Below are 20,158 nucleotides of genomic sequence, written 5' to 3'. Positions count from 1 at the left end.
GTGTGTATTTATAGTAGGGTGGGGAAGACGGGACACCTTTCAGCACATAATATTCAAATATCCTGATCGTGTTTTAAACAATTAACAACGATCTATGGGAGTCGTGAGGATATGGTTTTATAATTCTATGAATTTTCTTTGTTTACTACTAAATGGGACGAGAAAATAGAATGAAAATGTTTCCTATTTCCCCCACCCTATTATACCTATACTTATACCTACTGTCAGGTTAAGAACATATATAGGCAATTGGTGCTTTGTCTTTTAAAAAAATCTGGGGTGACATTGTTAAAGTACAGTTACACTCATAGTTGTCAAACATATAGGGAACCTCATTGATTAATGTGGTGAATGCAATATACTTTGGCTCTGCTTGTTTGTATAGACACCTAACAGCAGGGTAAAATCTGGGTTGACATTGTTAAAATACAGTTACACTCATAGTTGTCAAACATAGGGAACCTCATTGATTAATGTGGTGAATGCAATATACTTTGGCTCTGCTTGTTTGTATAGACACCTAATAGCAGGGTAAAAAGATATTTAAACTTTGCTGCCAAAGTATATAATCTCAATCTGTTTAAAAATCTGTGCTGCATAAATCTTTATGTCAATGCATCATCCACACAGATGGAGTGAACGAATCCGGTGCATTGTCTGGTTGTACTGACAGACGAGCATGTGGAGAATGGGATTGCTCAACACCTGAAGCTCTTATTGCAATCAGGAACGAATCAAAGTTGAATGTTACATCATGTGATGGATTCAAATGTTGCACCAAGGATGGTTGTAACGTCCCATTCCAAGGTTAGAGGTTTATAACATATTATATGTCATGTTGTCTGCCCCCCTCATATTTTCTGTCAGTTCAGTCACATTTTCAGTGTAGCCTACTAGCTGCTCACTAAATGGACCGTTCAAATTGTCAGAAATGTTTGAATAGATCCTTAAATGATTGGGTTTTCTTAACCAAGGGAGCGAGGATGCTGAATCATTAATGCTAGTTGGGTCTACTTTATATAAGCAATTCTAGAAGGAGGTACGAGAATTGGTTGGTGTTTTGGAAAGGGTTGAGTGAGGGAAAGGTTAGGAACCACTGCCCAAAACGGTTCTCCATGTTCTTCCTCATACCTGAATGAGGGAACCTCGGCGTTATAATTAAAGGAAAACAGATTGCCAAAAACATGTTACCGTAATGGTCACTGAGACTTTACTAAAGCTACATGTATACAGCTGAATATAATATTGTACCGATAACCTTTATATTGTTTCAGGCCCAATGTGTTACGAGGGGATTGCAAACTCAACTGATGGTTACCTTAACCCAAAGCGATGCGAATTTGGCGAAGTATGCAGCATCTACTATGGGACTATTGCTAACGGTAAATATTAGTGTAGCTGTTTATAACTAAACCTTTTATAGATTGATGTGAATGTTTGCATTCCAAGTTGTTTGGGCAAAATATATTGAGATTTCGAATTAGCTTCCCTAGGGTCAAGTAATGCAAATGTGAATTCTTAAAAAGGGTAAAAAAAATCGATTAAATTTTATATAATCTCTTTAACTAAATATCTGTTTTTAAATGATATACTGTTTCCCTCACTTTGTGGGTGATTATCTTTGGAAATTTGATTTTAAACTTGTCTTTACTGTACCTATCACAGAGATGGGAGAGGTTAAGAACGGAGCGTTGCTTGGTTGCCAGAAGAAGGAAGTTTGCAAACTTGATTGTTCCACGCCGGAGTTCGTGGCCGGTATAAGGAACGCATCCAATCTCGATGTTCGATCTTGTGATAAATCAAAATGTTGTGAGATAGACGATCTTTGCAACGTTCCCATCTTCCATGGTAAGTACGATATATTATTACTAATAATAATATTGCTTTAGAAATATTAACTTTATTTATCTCGTTAATCACGGTCGAGAAAATTAAAGAACAGTTTATCCGAAAGGAGAGTATGTAGCAACTAAATGACAGTCATTAAATATTCCTAAGAATTATAAACATATTGTATTTAGTTGAAAAAAGAAATTATATATGATGTAATATGTGTGTTCTTATGGAGCAGGTTAGGTAGTTTATACTACAATGCTATACACTGTACATGATGTATTCATACACCTCATGCTCACTGTCGAGTTATAACATGGGTGTCTTCTTATACACCGGACACACATGGTGTATTCATACACCTCATGCTCACTGTCGAGTTATAACATGGGTGTCTTCTTATACACCAGACACATGGTGTATTCATACACCTCATGCTCACTGTAAAGTTATAACATGGGTGTCTTCTTATACGCCAGACCTTATGATGTATTCATACACCTCATGTCTCTTATACTTTATATATTTGTATATGAAACTGTAACACGCATTACAAAACGACCTTGTAACTTTATCTTTATTTTCCAGCGGAAACCTGCCCTGCAATTGTTGATACTGGCAAGTACACCATATATATATATAAGTGCCAGTATATCTGAGTTTATACACAATGTTTTTAAAATAGTGCTTTGTATCCAAACATTGTGATACCATTTTATACATGCTATTTGCATTTAAATGCGTTAATATGATATCTTAATGTTATTTATTGCATAATACAGTCAATCATTAAAACAGTGAAAAGTTACACCCTTTAGTTATTATAGGTCTTTATATTTACCTCACATTTAACATTACCTTCAATAAAGATCTTGCATTATTCTCCAACTGCACACTTCGTACAACTTATGAGAAAGCTACACGTTGCATTGCTCTCTTTATGATTGAAGCTCCTTACAAATCTACAACTGTGTGCAAGTATGTATAAGCTGAGAAACCAGATTCCTAATTAATTGCTCGATGCTGGAGTATTCCATTTTTAAGTTTTTTTCTCATCTTTGATTTTTGGTTTGTTTATATAATCTATATAATTATTTTGAGTGAGAATAATTGCTTGTAATTTTTGGAATAAAGCTTTATACAAAAAGTATAAGCTTATAGTTTAAAGTTGGGACAGAATTTAGCACGCCTGTTTCCAACCCAGTGGTCACATGGCTCGCTGATGTGTTCAAATCTTGAAAAAATTTAAAACCATCTTTAGTGATTAGAAAGTTACTTCTCATATCGTGAAAACGGTTTTAGTTTTAAATCAAAAGGTTTGAAAATAAGGACAGTCATGTTGTACTTATATATGTGAGTCATTAACCTTTGTTGAAATAGTCCATGCAATTGTAACCAAGTATTTTCATAGATCAAGATACGCTTCAACCGTCAACTGCTTGGCCGAGGTGATGTCGAAGTGTCAAGGAGGTTTCTGTGAGAGTTTGTTCGCTTACATACCCGGTGCCAGGGAAGGAATCAAAGTAAGTTGGTCGTATGGCATGGGATATTCAGTTATATATATTATAATGTATAACTTAGTAATTGGCATGGTGTGTATTTATTGAGCTGTAACCCAGAAAAACCTTACCCTCATTTAAGAATTCTGTTTTAAACGTTATTGCACCCATTCGTGACTGAATAAGGCGACCTTCGGTTATTGCTCCCGATGAGCCATCAGAGATGTCTGTGTTGGCAACTCACTTTTAAAGCACTATTAATGAATTTCACGCACATAAATGTTCTACTTCTATTTATGAGCTCTTGTTTTAATTAATTTCATCACACTAAAGAAGTCCCGCTCTGCTTAAGGATTTCTTCTTTTTAATTGTCATCAAGTTTCCATCCTCCAGATGGCAGTAGAGATGATGCTGTCCCGTTTTTAACAAATTTCCTCAAACTAAGAAAATTTCACTCTACTTTAAAATTTCTGGTTTTTAATTTTTAACAAATATTTATCCTCCAGATGGCAGTAGAGATGATGCGCATGACCGCCCACGCTGAAGCCGAGAAAGTCTGCAGCGGAAATTTCCTCAATGACATCATGGGAGGTGTACAACCACCATTTGGTATTGGTGAACCTGTATGTGATAACATGGTGCTGGACGATATGCATCACTGGGTTGTGTTGCTCATGAAGGAACATATGACAGCTGATACACATGCTGACATCTGCAAGTATGTAGGACTGAGTGATCCCATTTACTAAAAATTAATTTAGCTAAAAAAATATAAAAAAAAATTCTTAGTTAAAAAAGTATTTATTATTCTACTAAAGTTGTGTTTGCATGTGTCTGTCTTCCAAAATGTTGAACAAAGTGCTTATGGGATAGAATAATCATTTTTACTAGTACAGCAATTTTAAGTAATAGCTTTACATTAGCCTCACTTGCACTAGTTTGAGTGTTGGGAAGATGGGCCGGATCTGGCCTAAGTCCCGAGTCCTATCAAGAACCACACCAATATAGTGTAAACAGACTTACATTATGCCTGATAGCAAAAACAGCAGAATCTTTATCAACCATAATTCCAGATCCACCGAGGAATTTTTCAGCAAAGTTATCACAGCAGTGAAGACGCGCTGTAACTTTAACGCAATTCGACAACTGTTGCCACGAGAACCAGAGTTTGCCGAGTATTTGATCAAGATGAGTAACATTATCGTGGATTTGATTTCAAACGACAAAGTTCCTGGGTGCCAAGGTTTGTGGGCCTGATGTTTATATGTGTAGTGAAGTGGTAATGTTCATCTACAAAGTTACATTCGTTGTAACTTAGAAGGGAGCGTTCAGTGTATTAAACAGAACACCCCGTCCGGCGCCGTGACAAAATGGTTAGCACGCCTATCTCTAACCCAGAGGTAATGTGTTCAAGGCTTGTCACTGCACTTAACAGAAATTGCTTTAACCCAGTGGTCACTAATGGGTTGTCTAAATTATCAGCCATTTCATAAGCTGGCACGAGGTGTATGAACACCCGTGTTGTAACGACTGTCGTTTTCCGTCCACGCGAGGATAAAGTAAGATACATTCCATCGCCCGCTCATATTATAAAGACTGTCGTTGCCACGCCATGCGGGAATAGGTTAGATACATACTTATGCTCATTTCTTTACACAGATTTAAAAACAACTTTTATTCCTTATCATCTTTATAACCCACAGGCGAAGTTTCAATGGCATCGTGTCCAGCTCTCTCACCAAATGCTTGCGGCAAAGAAATGAAAGAAGCTTGGTTGTGCGACTACATTTCATGGAGGATCACATTGGTCCACAAGTGGGCACCAGAGTTCCTCAGATGGAGGTAAACATAGAAATCCTATTTTAATATTTTTTAGCAAGTACTTGAAATTAAAAGGTAACTACATTTTTTATAACGACTGTCGTTGGCTCGCCATGCGAGGATAAATAAGGTAGATTCCTATATTCATTCTAAAAACAAATTAAAAACATAAAAGCCCCTAACTTGTGTTTAATGTTTTTTGCATATATTTATTTTTTTGTTGTAGTGCCAGCAACACGATGATGGAGATTGATATGTCGGAAATGCCGGAATGTCGCGAACTCACCGTGGAATGTAAGAACAAGGACCAATACTCCAAAGTTAAAGATATGTTCGGTTGTGAAATTCCTTTCTGTAAAGATGGCAAATGTAAGTGGGAACAAACATGGCGGATGTTAAAGTTTGGATGATTGTTTATTTACTATTGTGTGAGATATGTTACATAATGCTTGTATTCATAATATGTGTGGTGTCATGTAGCCTTGTAACTTGAGGGTTTGATGGTGGATGATGCTACCATAGTGGGCGTCTGTGTCCTTGGCCAAAATACTTAAAGGCAATTACTCTAATTCAGTGGTCACTAATGGGTTGTCCGCACTTACAGTCATACATTAATTGTATTACCACAAAATTTCCACTAGACAACTTGCAAGTGGGTTCATTGCATTTAAACCACCATACGTTGCGGGCACTTTTTGTAATTCTGATTTCTCTCCGTTCCATTTCTATTCTTAGTTGGTGAGGGTCGTAGCGAGGCATCTTATGGGTTCAAGGATTTAGGCTTGGATTGACCCATTTTCCTTCGCCATGTATTAACATCGCAAAACAACCTCGAATTCATACAATATTTTGCTACAGATTCTGGTGGAACCAACTTAAGCATCTGGAAACATGATCACATGTTGTGGCGTAAAGCTTTCTCCGTGTGGCAAGCTGCCCAGGCTTATGGTGGTGATGATATGTGCTAAGTGATGTCATAATACCAACTCTCAACACACAATACTAACCTTTATAACAGACCTACTGTAGCATGATTGTAATTATAGATTTATAATTCGTGCCTGCAAACTTATTTTGCATGTTCTTCAATAAAATCACTTTCAGATTACGGGACCGAGTGCTTTTAAATTATGGGACCACTTTCTAAGGTTGCCTAACTTTCATAAAAGAGACTTTGGTTGAAACTTACCATTTGTTTCTTTTAGTTAACGTGAACCACAATAAATGTTAAGCACAGTATAATAGAATGAAATAGTTTGTGTTGGGAGTTCACAGTCAAAGTAGTGTGTAGGTGAAGACAGGTTAACAAAGCTGGGAAATTACTGTACCATACAAGGGTAACTTCCATGATAATACCACATGAGGTGTAACAACCTCTTTATTGCAAATGTCTGTGATTAATGTTCTAAAACACACTGTTGTTGCTGTCAGGCATAAACTTTTCCTAAAAGTTGTTGTTCTTTCAAAGTGTAAAAATTAGCGCAAAATATTTTATGACATTTTGAAAAGCTTTAACGAATTATTTAAAGTTACTTTGTTGCGCAATTTAGTCGTAAATAATATTTCGATTTTAAAGTGAAACATATTTCCACGACCTTAAAGATCTTGTGGCGTGAGTTTAAATAACGAGCACTAATGTTTCAACACTTCTCGCAGTTCAATGACATCATCAAAGACTCTTGTCAATGACATCACCAAATGACATCATCAATGACATCACCTAATGACATCATCAATAACATCATCAATGACATCACCAATGGTATTACCAAAGGACATCATCAATAACATTATCAATGAAATCACCAAATGACATCACCGATGACATCATCCAGTGGTCACCGGGCACTGGATAACAGTAAATTCAAGTAGCAGACTGAGTACAAGGAAGACAACGTAAAGAAGGAGCATCGTGATCCCAAGTCGTTTGCTCATCTTCCATTTGCACACCGCGATGCTGATCACAACGAACAGCAACATCGCAAATAGGAGGAGAATCGAACAAAATAAACCTTTGGATTCGACAGCGATGGGACTCCCACCATGAAGAGCAAGTGAGGATACGAACCATGGGAAGGGAAGGCTGGAATGTTAAGGTTAATCAGATCTTATTGGTTGTTGTGTATTTAGATATGGGTGTCCCTTTATCTTTGCATGGTGGGGCAATTTTCAATTTACACCATGTTATGTTTTGCACATCTAATGTATATTTCATTGTATTAACAATTTAGCTGTTGGAAAAACTAGTGTACATAGATTTCTACCATGCAAGGATATATAAGTGACATTCATTCACATTATAAATATAATTATACCTTATTTATATTAAATATCACTCAGGTGTAAGAAATAAAACACTATGTTATAAGAACTTTATTTTGCCCAGTAGTGTGAGGATAAATAAGTTACATACGTGGTAACTTGTAAGCGGACACGAGGTGTATGGAACAGAACACCCGTGTCATAACGACTGTCGTGCAAGGTTAAATAAGTTGCATCCATTATGATATACTACACTTATTATACTCACCCAATAGTGACATCAAATATGTTGCTTCCCACCGAGCTTGACACCGCCATGTCCCCCAATCCTTTCCTTGCAACGATAACACTTGTAATAAGATCAGGTACTGAGGTACCAGCTGCTAGGAAAGTTAATCCCATCACTGCTTCCGAGAAACCAATGGTTTCCCCAACCTGTGTTGTGATGTCATTGATTCTTTTGTGATGTCAATAACAAACATATTTTGATTTGACAAATGATTCTGTATAAATATGTCACATATTAACTCTCTAGCCCCACCTGGTGAGCCCACCACACCATAAGATACGAGAAACCAGCGATCCATAAAATGCTCCCGAAGAAACTGAACATAAACCATTTCTCGCGTTTCTGGGGAACAAGGTAAGTTTTAATGTTTATATTGTTGTATTGCATGGGGAAGGGGGGTTGTGTACAGTTAGAATAGGAGCCAAGCATTTATAAATGCAAGGGAGGTAATCCTGTGAAACTTTTCTGGGGAACAGATGAAGTTAAGTAAGTGGAAATGTCCATATTGTAGTAATGTAAGGGATGGGGAGGCTGTGTTAAAAAAAGCATTGTACTATGTAAAAGCATGAGAAGTATTGATAGCTAAATGCCATTCTGCAAAACAAGTTTTGTTTCTTTTCCTTTCCATATTGTTATCTATGGTAAAGTTAGCTGAACACTTTCAGTTACGCCAGGGCACGGTTGGTTAGAGCGTCTGCCTCAAACCCAGAGGTAATGAATTCAAGGCTCGCCATTGCCACCATTGTGGGCGTATGTGTCCTTGGGCAAGACACTTAACGACAATTGTTCCAATCCAGTGATCACTAAAGGGTTGTCAATTTATCAGACACACATAACTTCGTTTTACGGCCATGCGAGGATAAAGCAAGTTACATTCATTCATTTAAATTACTGGTAATGGCTAAACCAAGGTTCAAACTCATGACACACTTTGCTGTAGGAACTCAAACATGTATAATGCGATATTGGGGTAAAATGAAATAGGCGCCAAACTTTCATAAACACAGGGGGTGTTAATGGGGATGATTAACAATAACTTTTGCATGTGTTTATTGCGTTATGTTGTAAAAACTTTTTTTTTAAATTTGATGTGTAACAAACAGAACCAGTTAAATTAGAACTTAAAAAGTTTTTACAAGTTTGACAAGCACTAAAAAGTTGGTTTGAAATAATTTTACCAACAATAGTGCGATAACTACATAGATAGTTCACCATGGTTTACAACATATTAATAATTAATCTTCCACTTACTGGGTTTCGAACATCAGGCAGAGTTATCCACAGCGCGTACATGATGGGAGCTATTGCGAGGTAGATACACCGCTTCGCGTTCGTCTCCGGCCAACTCAAATCAAGCATATCGCTCATTTCCACTTCCTCGTTTGGGGGAATCCCAGAGTGCTTCCTCTCCGCAATCTAATTAAACGATTTTAATGAATAAATAATTTAAAGCAGCCCCAAAAACAACGAGAGTAAACGGAAGTGACTTACAATTTTAAAGCCGTTTTCATCTATGACATCAGAACCTGTAACAATAGTTATTCTCATAGTTAAATTTGGTATCCAGATTTTAAACAAAATAAAACATAATTACAAATTTTGTTCATTTCTTCGATCAAAAGAACTGATCATATTAATTCATACAACAAAAAATGAAATCGGACCAGACGTTAGTTGGAAAAAAAGGCAAAACATATTAATTGTATATTGATGTCTTACGTCAGATTTATGTAGATTTAATGTAGATAAATATCCTGAATTACGACACAGTTTTACCCATTTAAAGTCAAAGGAAATGGACATTTATAAAATATTTAAGGTAACCTCCATTATTATAATTACAGCAAAGTTTAAGAAGGATTAAAACAACAACAAAATGTAACAGCTTGTGTTTCAGCTTCTTAGCTTGTGTTGTAATACATCCCCATATTATGTAAAATCAATAGTGAAAATATTTGATTTATTTTTAAACTTCAATTATTAGTTTTAAATTTACTTTAACTTTTGTAATCCTTCATATTAAAACTTAATCTAAATTTAAACAACATAAACTAAACGTTATAAATTGTGCCACACTTTTACTCATATAAAATATATAGACTATTTGCACAGCTTTGATGATTTTAACTTTAAATTCCCCTAACCTGACAAGCAAGTTGTGCCAAACTTTTAACTTTTTAGTTTGTTGCTTTAAGATCTTTTCTATTTAAAACAGAACAGAATGGACATCCATAAAATATTTATCGGGGTTTTTAAAACTTTGGCATTTAAACAATCAACGTGTGCTCTGCACATTTACCCATATATAGAGAATCAAGTTAAATGAATTTCAGGGAATTCTGAATCATATAATGAATTGTTTGTTACATTATAAGTATTATGACATCACTTACGACTATTGTCTGCCGCTCCATTGCTTGGATGGTTGTTTTGTGTCTGGAATAGAAATAGAAAGTAGTTTAAAGTTCCGTTACTTCTGCTACCAGGCATAATGTAAACATTCTTTTAACGGCTCATCTGGTGTAAAACGTGGTTTGGTTTAATTTTGATGTTTTTTACATTAATTTTGATGTTTTTTACATCAATTTTGATGTTTTTTACATCTGGAAAGACTTCATCACAGAGTTTTGCGTAGAATGGCAGACAAAACGTCACAAATGCAATGTTTTTTATACCAGACCAGCCATTGAAAGATCATTTTAAATAGTTTAAATAGTTATATGTTGTAAACCTGAAACATATAATGTTGATGCCATGCGTATTATAATCTATAAATATCTTCTGGTAATTTTATTTTAGCTATAACTCTGCTTATAAATTGTTATGTAGGCCTATATGTTTCCTGTGACATTTCTGTATCTAGAAACAACAAAAAACTTGAATAATAAACTTAAAAGTTAACTAACCAACTTCGAAAATATTCTATTCAAAACTTAAACAAAGTAATTTGTTTTATGTTTGTAAATAATCAATTTACCTAATTACTGGATTGGTTTATTAATATTTAATCTGGCATGTTTTGTTTTATGTCACTGTTTCGTAATAACCATTCAGGGAATAAGATTGGGCCTGCTGTTTATTATTTATTTATAAATTCAAACTGGCAGTAGTAACTACACATGTTAGGATATATGTATACAGGGAAGTCCTTTTAATTATTATTGTGTGTGTTTGTGTGTGTGTGTATGTGTGTGTGTGTCATTGTATGTGTGCATCCTCTGCTAATTCTCTTACTGCTAATTGCTTCAACCCAGTTGTCACTAATAGGTTGTCTAAATTATCATTCATGCAGAAAACAGTCACCCACGAAGTTACATACGTGGTAACTCGTAAGCGGACACAAGGCGTATGAATCACATGACGTGTGTTATAACGACTGTCATTACCCCGCCGCTCGAGAATAAATAAGTTTACATTCATTATTTAATAATTAATAGACTTGGTGTCACATAAGGTGAATGGCGTATTGCCATTATAACTCGGTGCATGAGTGAGCAACTTACATTCCCGATCATAAGTTATGGTAGCTCATAACAGGACACAAGGTGTATAAAACGAACGACTGTTTTAACGACTGTTATTGCCCCACCATGCGAGGATAAATAAGTTACATACGTGGTAACTCGTAAGCTGGCACGAGGTGTATGAAACAGAACACCCCTGTTATAACGACTGTTGTTGCTCCGCCTTGCGAGGATAAATTAGTTTCATACATGGTAACTCGTAAGCGGGCACAAAATGTATGAAACAGAACATCCATGTTATAACGACTGTTGTTGCCCCACCATGCGAGGATAAATTAGTTTCATACATGGTAACTCGTAAGTGGGCACGAGGTGTATGAAACAGAACATCCATGTTATAACGACTGTTGCTGTTCCGCCTTGCGAGGATAAATTAGTTACATACATGGTAACTCGTAAGCGGGCACAAAATGTATGAAACAGAACATCCCTTATAACGACTGTTGTTGCCCCGCCTTGCGAGGATAAATTAGTTTCATACATGGTAACTCGTAAGCGGGCACGAGGTGTATGAAACAGAACATCCATGTTATAACGACTGTTGTTGTTCCGCCATGCGAGGATAAATTAGTTACATACATGGTAACTCGTAAGCGAGCACAAAGTGTATGAAACAGAACACCCATGTTATAACGACTGTTGTTGCTCCGCCATGCAAGGATAAATAAGTTACATACGTGGTAACTTGTAAGCAAGCACGAGGTGTATGAAACAGAACACTTATACCACAGGTGGACTGTTGTCGCCCCGTCAGACAAAGGTAAACAAGTTCACAAGTAACAAGGTTATGTAACTTCCCCCATGCATTCTCACCTCATCTTCCTCCCCTATTGTTGTAAGCGGGACTTCATTGTTCGTTGCTACGCCTTCCGGGGATGTTTCGTTCGGTTTCGGGACCACACGAACCACTGTGTTTGGAATAATAAGTTGTAAAACCAGTGTGTTTTGAATAATAAGCTTTTATGAAGTCTAGCAACAGCAAATCTTAACTATGTGTTTAATTCATTGTGTCCGAATTTAACATGTTATAATGGAATTATAACTGAGAGATTTTTAGAAAAATAGTCGTATATTGGTGAATAATAAACAGGAATGAAATGTATGAAATAACTCTTGTTATAACTTGAATTGTTGCCTGCCACACAAAAACAATTAAGTGACACCGTTCATTTACAGTCTCTCTTATTTTCTATATAGCTCAATCATTATCACTCGAAGTGAAATAGTTTAAATACAAATACTCCATGTTTACCCTGGTTTTCGTAAATAACCGCTGTGGATTTCACTTCAACTTTGTCGCTGCTGTTGGCGTTTGCTTTCTGGTTGTACCTGGGTTGGTTTATTCAAGTTACCTCTCCTAATTTTGACAGTGGTTCTGTTTTTATAGTAGGGTGGGGGAGATGTGACCACTTTAGCACATAATACCCGAATATCCTGATCGTGTTTTAAACAATTAACAACGGTCTATGGTAGCCGTGAGGATAAAGTTTTATAAAAAAATTGTTAAACGTTTGTTTACTACCAAATTGGAGGAGAAAATAGATTGAAAAGATGTCCCATCTTCCCCCACCCTACTATACCAATAAAAACAGAGTATTTTTACCAATACTAAGTTAAATAAGTCTATTTGGTTAAGTTGTTATTTATGGAACAAAGTATTATAATAATATTAAATACACTTAGTTTTAGTTTATATTTGTTGTGACACCTAAAACAATATATGTTGTTCTATTTTTAGTCCATAACAACGGTTTTGTTGCATATGATTTTAACTTTACTTTATCATAAGAAACAAGAAAAAAAGTTTTGTCTTATATATGAGATCCTTGGTTAGAGTTGGCCCATTTCAATACATATTTTTGTATTATTATAATTGTTTGCTGTGAAAATATTGCTACTTGTTTATGACGTTTTATAAATTTAAATTAAGAATTCAATTTCAATAACGTGATGAAGTAAAATGGACAATGTATAAACTAAGTATAGTGTTATATACAATGCTGTATTGTTTTTGTTAAAAAATACTTTACATCTATATGTATATGTATATTTCAAAGACTTCATAAATCACAATAAAAGTTTTTATTCAACATTAATCAACCATACCCATTATTGTTATAATTATTTGATATGAATCCCTATTGTTACCTGTTTATGACATCACGATCAGTGCTTCCTCTTTTATTCAATGTGCGAGCCATCCTTGGACTGATAAGTTTCATTCTCGCCATCGCGTAAAGTCGAGATGATCGTTCTTTGCTTGGTTCTAAACATTAGTAGATTTATTCAATTAGATTTGGCCCTTAATATAAAATAGTGGTTTAGTCTTAAACATTGCGTAAGGGTTTGGCTGGGCAAGGTTCTTGCTGAATGGCAGATGATATGTTAGACTAATGCTTTTATTGACCCTACACATAGCATAAGGGTTTGCTTGATTCAAAATCAAATGAAATGTTCACTGCAGCATATGTGATCTGAAATGTTGGTGCTATCAATACTAAAGTACTTTGTTGCATTAAAACATGCGTACAGTTGCCCTGAGTTACTTATTGGCTTTAAACAAGTTGAAATAAAATTATTGGTTTTATTTTTATACCAGGAAAATAAAAAATCTCTACATTATGCAGGGGAGCAAAAGTAACGGAACCGATTTTTTTTATCTGTGTGATTACAATAACTAATGACAAATTTATTTACTGTAGCGTGATGAAAATTAACAGCAAAAGAAAGTCAAAAAATAAAATAAATAGGAAGAAATGAAAAGAAATGGCATTAAAATGTTCCCACTTTTGCTGTAGTTCCAATAATAAATGCTCGCCAAATTTATGATTTATGTTGGCTGAAGACAGTAAACAGTATTTAATGTTTTCCACTAATGAACGCCCACCAAGTGTTATAATTTTACCAGTTATTTGATGTTTTTAGAAACAGTATTTGATGTTTTAAAAATATGTTAACTTCCAAGCAAACACTACCCATAGCAAACATATTTAATCTTACGTCTATGTTGGGAATTCCTGATTTTATCGATTAAATTGGGATTATTGATTTTCCGTTAGTTGTGTTCTAACAACGACATATCCGTAAACTAGAAAGTATTTGACAATAATGCCATCGGACAAGCGCAAGTGAGCATGTGATGTTATATGTGACATACACTTTACAGCCTTATAGGGTTGCCAACATAAAGGGGCTAATTCAATTCTTCATTAATTTTTTACACCTTTAGACTTTTTAAGTGGGCGCCACTTCACTACATGAGAGGTTGAAGTTTAAGACCATGGTATAAATGGTTTGAAGGCATGTATGGCCCGTGTTATAACAACTGTCGTTGCCCCGCCATGTGAGGATAAAAGTTACATACGTGGTAACTCCTGAGCGGGCACGAGGTGTATGAAACAGAACACCTGTGGTATAACGACTGTCGGTGCCCCTGCCATGCGAGGATATATATAATGAAGTTTCATTCATTCATTTAAAAACAAATGTATTAAAAATCTTTATTTTATCATATTTATTTATTTTTCTCTTATAAATATATTCCATTTTTTATTTCACAGTTTTTTCCTGAAATTTTTTAACTATACAGTAGGATGGGGGAAGATGGGACACTTTTTAACTCTATTTTCTCGTCCCATTTAGTAGTAAACAAAGAACATTTAAAGAAATATGAAACTATGTTCCCATGAGTCTCATAGACCGTTGTTAATTGTTTAAAACACGATGAGGATATCTGGATATTATGTGCTAAAGGTGTCCCATTTTCCCCCACCCTACTATATATTTATATATATACATAGATTATATTTTGTCCTTTTGTGTAAGTACATCAGTGATGCTAGATACAGGTTCATATGTTTTTACATGGGCTTTACGTTGATGGGAACCTTGGAACACAAAATGTTGCATGCTTGCTTAAATTGAACTGTGGGCAAAATGTCAAACAGACTTTTAGAATTATTTAACTGTTTGTAATTAAAACCTCTCGTCTCCAAACAATGCTTATTGTCTGCTATGTTTGGCTTGGGGTGTAGTAATATTTGAAATTGCTTTTCTGGTAAAAAAAGAAAATTTATTGCCCTAATATTTTTCTAGTGATGGCAGAAAAATGTTGAATCAATAAGATATATAGTAGACTGAGGGAAGATGGGACACCTTTAGCACATAATATCCAAACATCCTGAATGTGTTTTAAACAATTAACAACGATATATGGGAGGCGTAAGAATATGGTATTATAATTCTTTAAATGTTTTTTGTTTACTACTAAATGGGACGGAAAATAGAATAAAAAAGGTGTCACATTTAAAAAAAATAATTTTTAAGAATGATAAAATATCTGGTAGCAAAATCATCGGAATTTCCAAGTTTTAAATTGTAATTGCTTACCATCTGTAACTGGGTCTAACGTATGCATCATAAGTTGGACGATGCCGTAGCTAAAAGTAACTTTATCTTTTTGCTCCTCTGGTTGGGAGATAGAGTTCATAACAGCCAGGACACTCTTGGAGTTCTGTGTAAAAATAATGAAGAAATGGAGAATTAATTGAGAATAACATGGAGAATTAATGGAGAATTAACAGTAATTATGTATGTATGTCTGAATTATATTTGAAATCCCAGCCATTTAACCTTGGATGTCCTTCGTATAACATGACAATGACATGGATGTTTTGTTCCATACACCTCGTACTCGTTTACAAGTTATCACGTAGGTAACTTTGTGGGTGATTGTTTTTATGTACGGCTAACAATTTAGACAACCCATTAGTGACCGCTGGGTTGGAGCAATTACTGTTCAGTGTCTTGCCCAAAAATAAATGCGCTCACAATAGTAGTAGCAACCAGCTTCAAAACCTAGAAGCTAACGTTTACACATTTGTGCGACAGTGTGGGTAAATAATATAACTAGGACACAAACCCCACAAACCTCAGGTCCCACTTTGCTTGCTTCATTCTTATGTGTTGAAGCTCCTATCTTTTTCTTCACCCAGGTTTCTATTGGTTTGTTAAACTTCATAAATGTAACGTACAAACCATAAATGATCATTAGGCCGATGCTTTCTTGGATCTGTGGGGAAACATAAGTGAATTAATGTAACTTGTTTTTTTTTATGTGGCGGGACAGCATGGGGAAAGATATGGATTTTAATGTGCCGTATTTATCATTTCGTGGCTGGGCAATGACAGTCCTTAAAAGCAATATACTCAGTAAAGAATGATATAGAGTGTATCACTAGACAACTAGATTGTCCTATTAGATGTACGTAAAGAGGTTCAGATATGAGGAAAATATAATATTTAGTACTGTGGGGGAAGTTGGGACACCTTTAGCACATAATATCCAAATGTCTTGATTGTGTTTTAAACACTTAACAACGCTCTATGGGAGTTGTGAGGATTTATAATTTTTTGAATTTTCTTTGTTTACTACCAAATGGGCCGAGAAAATAGAATGAAAAGGTGTCCCATCTTTCTCCACCCAATTGTTTTTTATAAAAGTGTGTTTAATAGGTTAGATATAATAAATATACACTCAATAGGGAAACTTACAGGCCCGGATAAAAAAGAATTACTAAACTGAGAAAAAGTGTTATAGTTCTGGTTTATTTATTTTGTGTTTATGAGATACAATGTAATAATTGTCCGAAACTGGATGAAGTACAAAATACAATTTGCAGTTTATTTTGTTTTTTAATTTCAACTTTCAAAAGTTAGTTTGTCTGGCTTTTCGTATGTTTAGTTCATATAGTTTCTATAGCTTTGGGTTTTGGGTTTTGGTATTTATCTTCTTTTTATTTTAACTTAAAGGTCAGATTAGTTCGTTGGTTTTCTATAATAATTATATTTAACCTGAAGCCGACATTTTAATTTCTTTGTAATAACTTTTGATTGAAAATAATGACGTCGCAAACTAAGTTCGTTTCATATTAATCCTAATGTAGAATAATTGATTGTTTGGGAAATTAATTCTAGAATTGTTAAAATTGCTCATAATTAGTTTGAATATTAAATATCCAACCACTAGTAATGCTATCAGGCGGAATGAATAAACGTAACTTACTTTATTCTCGCATGGCTGGAAATTGACAGTCGTTATTACACGGGTTTAACACCTCGTGCCAGCTTACGAGTTACCATGTATGTTACTTTGTGGGTAATTATTTTTTGATTTGATTTTTGCTATGTATTGCTGAAAATTCAGACAACCCATTAGTGACCACTGGGTTAGAGCAATTGTCGTTAAGTGTCTTGCCTGAGAATGCCCACAATGGTAACAGTGACAAACCTTGAACCCATTACCTCTGGGTCACAGGCAGGCGCGCTAACCACTTTGCCACATTGCGGAACATAATTTTGAAACTGATGTTTTTGTATCTTAAAAATAATTCCTAGTGGTAGCCAAATGTATGTCAGATAAAACATTGTTTACATATTTCTTATGTTTTATTTTGTACCAGAAGAACAGTTTTAACAATATAGTGAACATTTACTAATAATTTGTGTTTTAGCATGTTGTGTTGTATTCAATTGTAACGCATTAATTTTTCATAGAATTAACCTTCCAGTGACCAATAAATCTTTGTGACTTAAATTAAACTGAATTATGTCTGCATCAAACCAGAAAGATCATTGTCTGACCCCTAAGCATTTGAGACACAATGCATTAAATTTATATTTTAAAGCCACTTGAGGGAATTAATTTCCATTTTACATATGACCAGATGAATTCTAACTGAAACTTTTAGAAAATAACAAAAATATATAACGCTTTACCAACGTTGTATAAACTATAAATTGTGCTAAAGCCTGATCCATAAGATTAAACTATTATACCCTTTTTGCATGGTAAAAAGTTAATGCGAATAACGGTCCGCATTCTTTACAACCAACCATTTACAGCAGATGACACGCTTATGACGTTATGCGTGTTAACTTTGTTTTTCTGAGTAAATATGCGAGCACTTACGCGCATAAAAGTGACCATGCAAAAAGGGTATTAGCGGTCCTTAGCCGTGCGACCTATTACAGTTAGTTCACATGTTACATAGCAAAGGTTACAAAGTTAAGGTCAGACGAAGTGGCGTCATCACTTAACGTCGTTCATGCCCGCTTCAAACGTTCGCATCAACGTTAATGCAAATTGCGCAATTCCCTTTGCGAAGCTGCGGTTCCATCTGCAAAACCTTGAACGCTTTTAGGCATTACTCCAAATCTTAAATATTCAATCGACCTTTTATATTAAAGTATTATGTACGAATGTAGTTGAAAATTATCCTTTTTACTGCGGGTGGGAAGTTAGTTATGCTATTCAACCTAAAAGAATCGCTAGCATTCATCCACGCGCATGTGTAGTACTGTGGGGGTAATATAGGACACCGTTAGCACATGATATCTGTGGTAAAGTACTGTGGGGTAATGTGGGATATCGTCAGCACATAATCTAATATTTTCTTATTGCGTTTTTCACAATTAACAAAGCTCTTTTTGGTTGGTAATGATACGGTTAAATAATTTTGGAAATATTTTGCGTTCACTTTTAAATAAAACAAAAAAATAAACTAAAAACATAAACCATCTTACCCCACCTACTATCACAATTTTAATTTGTTACTTCAATTTTGGTAGCGAATTTTAAAAATGGGTAAAAAGAAAAGGCAGACTATAGCGACAAACGACAGCCGTATTCTATTCTATACGCTTACGTGACTATCTCTATACGTAAATACGATCGTTGTGCAAATACGTTTAATTCACAAACGTCACGATTTATAGTTCAAGTTCACCGCCGGTTATATTTCATCTCCAACCACATCCCTACATGCGTCCCATGTTGACCGTGGGGGCGGGAACTAGAAAAGCATTAGCAATCATCAGGACGCCATGCTTAAAATAAAACCATCACGTGCGCTTAATTGTGGTTTATGTATTGCGCAATATACTAAGTTATTTGACTAACATCGTATATGCGATGAGTGCTATCATGTACGCCAGGTTTTAACGTAAATTCAAATTTAAACGAACTAGTTGGTTTTTTAGCGTTTTGCCCTGCTATCGGAAGGGGTAAAGCAGCTTTTTTACCATATCATACATTTTTTTCTAAAACAAAGTAGAAATTACTCCTGTTAAAATAACACGTCTTTATTCTTAAGGAACTCTGTCAGAACGAATTTGTATTTATCTCTTTAAATACGATAGTGAAGATCAAATCGATAGCGCCAAAATAAGATGCGTGAAATTCGCTTTAGCCTTTTTTAAATCGCTCAGTTGACCACAACGTATTAATTAGTCATAACGCATATAAATAGCTCCACGAATACGATAGCGAAGATAAAAATATTAAAACAACGAAAAAAGGGAAGTAACAACAAAACAACAGTCCTTTCAAAACCGCTAGAAATAAAAAGTTGTGAAAAAGAACACCAATTTCGTTATACCGTAGACTCTATTTGTTAATATTTATCCTCGCATGGCGGGGCAACGGCAGTCGTTATAACACGGGTGTTCTGTTCCATACACCTCGTGCCCGCTTACGAGTTACCACGTATGTAACTTATTTATCCTCGCATGGCGGGGCAACGACAGTCGTTATAACACGAGTGTTCTGTTCCATACACCTCGTGCTCGCTTACAAGTTACCACGTGTGTTACTTTGAGGGTGATAGTTTTCTTTGTTGGTGGCTTTCTATTCTACGTGGGATGTTCTGCACCTTTGCACATTCGCTTACGAGATTAATTCCTTTATTAGTATTCCGTATATGGCTGTTAATTTAGACTTTCCCAACCATTAACGCATGCACAACGAGGCGTATTAATTTCCGTTGTAGATTTCCACTTTCGCGCATTAAGGTGTCACATAATATTGTTATATAACCCCACCCTCCCCCGGAGGATTATCTTTCGTATAAAATCGATCCTCCTTGATTGAA

General features: G+C 35.3%; 2 protein-coding genes across 2 annotated transcripts in view; one reads left to right on the top strand and one right to left on the bottom strand.

Annotated features, from left to right (window-relative positions):
- The window catches only part of zf(c2h2)-47 (zinc finger (C2H2)-47), an 11,147-nt gene extending 4,886 nt beyond the window's left edge, over positions 1-6,261 (top strand). The window contains exons 11-21 of the mRNA XM_002123743.1: positions 631-807; positions 1,275-1,382; positions 1,666-1,848; positions 2,422-2,451; positions 2,703-2,811; positions 3,245-3,356; positions 3,839-4,050; positions 4,406-4,575; positions 5,036-5,174; positions 5,380-5,522; positions 6,012-6,261. Coding sequence (XP_002123779.1) covers positions 631-807; positions 1,275-1,382; positions 1,666-1,848; positions 2,422-2,451; positions 2,703-2,811; positions 3,245-3,356; positions 3,839-4,050; positions 4,406-4,575; positions 5,036-5,174; positions 5,380-5,522; positions 6,012-6,121 — 1,493 coding nt within the window. The 3' untranslated portion in view covers positions 6,122-6,261. The remainder of the gene's footprint in view (positions 1-630; positions 808-1,274; positions 1,383-1,665; positions 1,849-2,421; positions 2,452-2,702; positions 2,812-3,244; positions 3,357-3,838; positions 4,051-4,405; positions 4,576-5,035; positions 5,175-5,379; positions 5,523-6,011) is intronic.
- A 70-nt stretch (positions 6,262-6,331) lies between these two features.
- Positions 6,332-17,321, bottom strand: LOC100177055 (sodium/potassium/calcium exchanger 1-like). The gene is made up of 12 exons (XM_026838978.1): positions 17,293-17,321; positions 16,159-16,299; positions 15,618-15,741; positions 13,377-13,494; positions 12,481-12,557; positions 12,042-12,136; positions 10,098-10,140; positions 9,196-9,230; positions 8,956-9,120; positions 7,957-8,046; positions 7,684-7,850; positions 6,332-7,236 (listed from the first exon to the last, which is right to left on the bottom strand). Exons 2-12 carry the CDS (start codon positions 16,276-16,278, stop codon positions 6,981-6,983), a joined length of 1,290 nt encoding a protein of 429 aa, XP_026694779.1. The 5' UTR covers positions 16,279-16,299; positions 17,293-17,321; the 3' UTR covers positions 6,332-6,980.
- Positions 17,322-20,158: the final 2,837 nt, after the last annotated feature.

The sequence above is a fragment of the Ciona intestinalis genome, unplaced genomic scaffold (assembly GCF_000224145.3).
Source record: "Ciona intestinalis unplaced genomic scaffold, KH HT000134.2, whole genome shotgun sequence".
NCBI lineage: Eukaryota > Metazoa > Chordata > Ascidiacea > Phlebobranchia > Cionidae > Ciona > Ciona intestinalis.
Note: the sequence above shows the minus strand (reverse complement) of the source record. Positions and strands in the feature narration are given on the sequence as shown.

Bases quoted from the DNA above. Each gene is read 5' to 3' on its own strand.
- LOC100177055 (XM_026838978.1), bottom strand. From the start codon at position 16,278: ATGATCATTTATGGTTTGTACGTTACATTTATGAAGTTTAACAAACCA. The intron at 8,047-8,955 runs GTAAGTGGAAGA...CTTGTTCCCCAG, and splicing joins TGCCTGATGTTCGAAACCCA to AAACGCGAGAAATGGTTTAT. The intron at 7,851-7,956 runs GTGGGGCTAGAG...ATCACAACACAG, and splicing joins TGGTGTGGTGGGCTCACCAG to GTTGGGGAAACCATTGGTTT.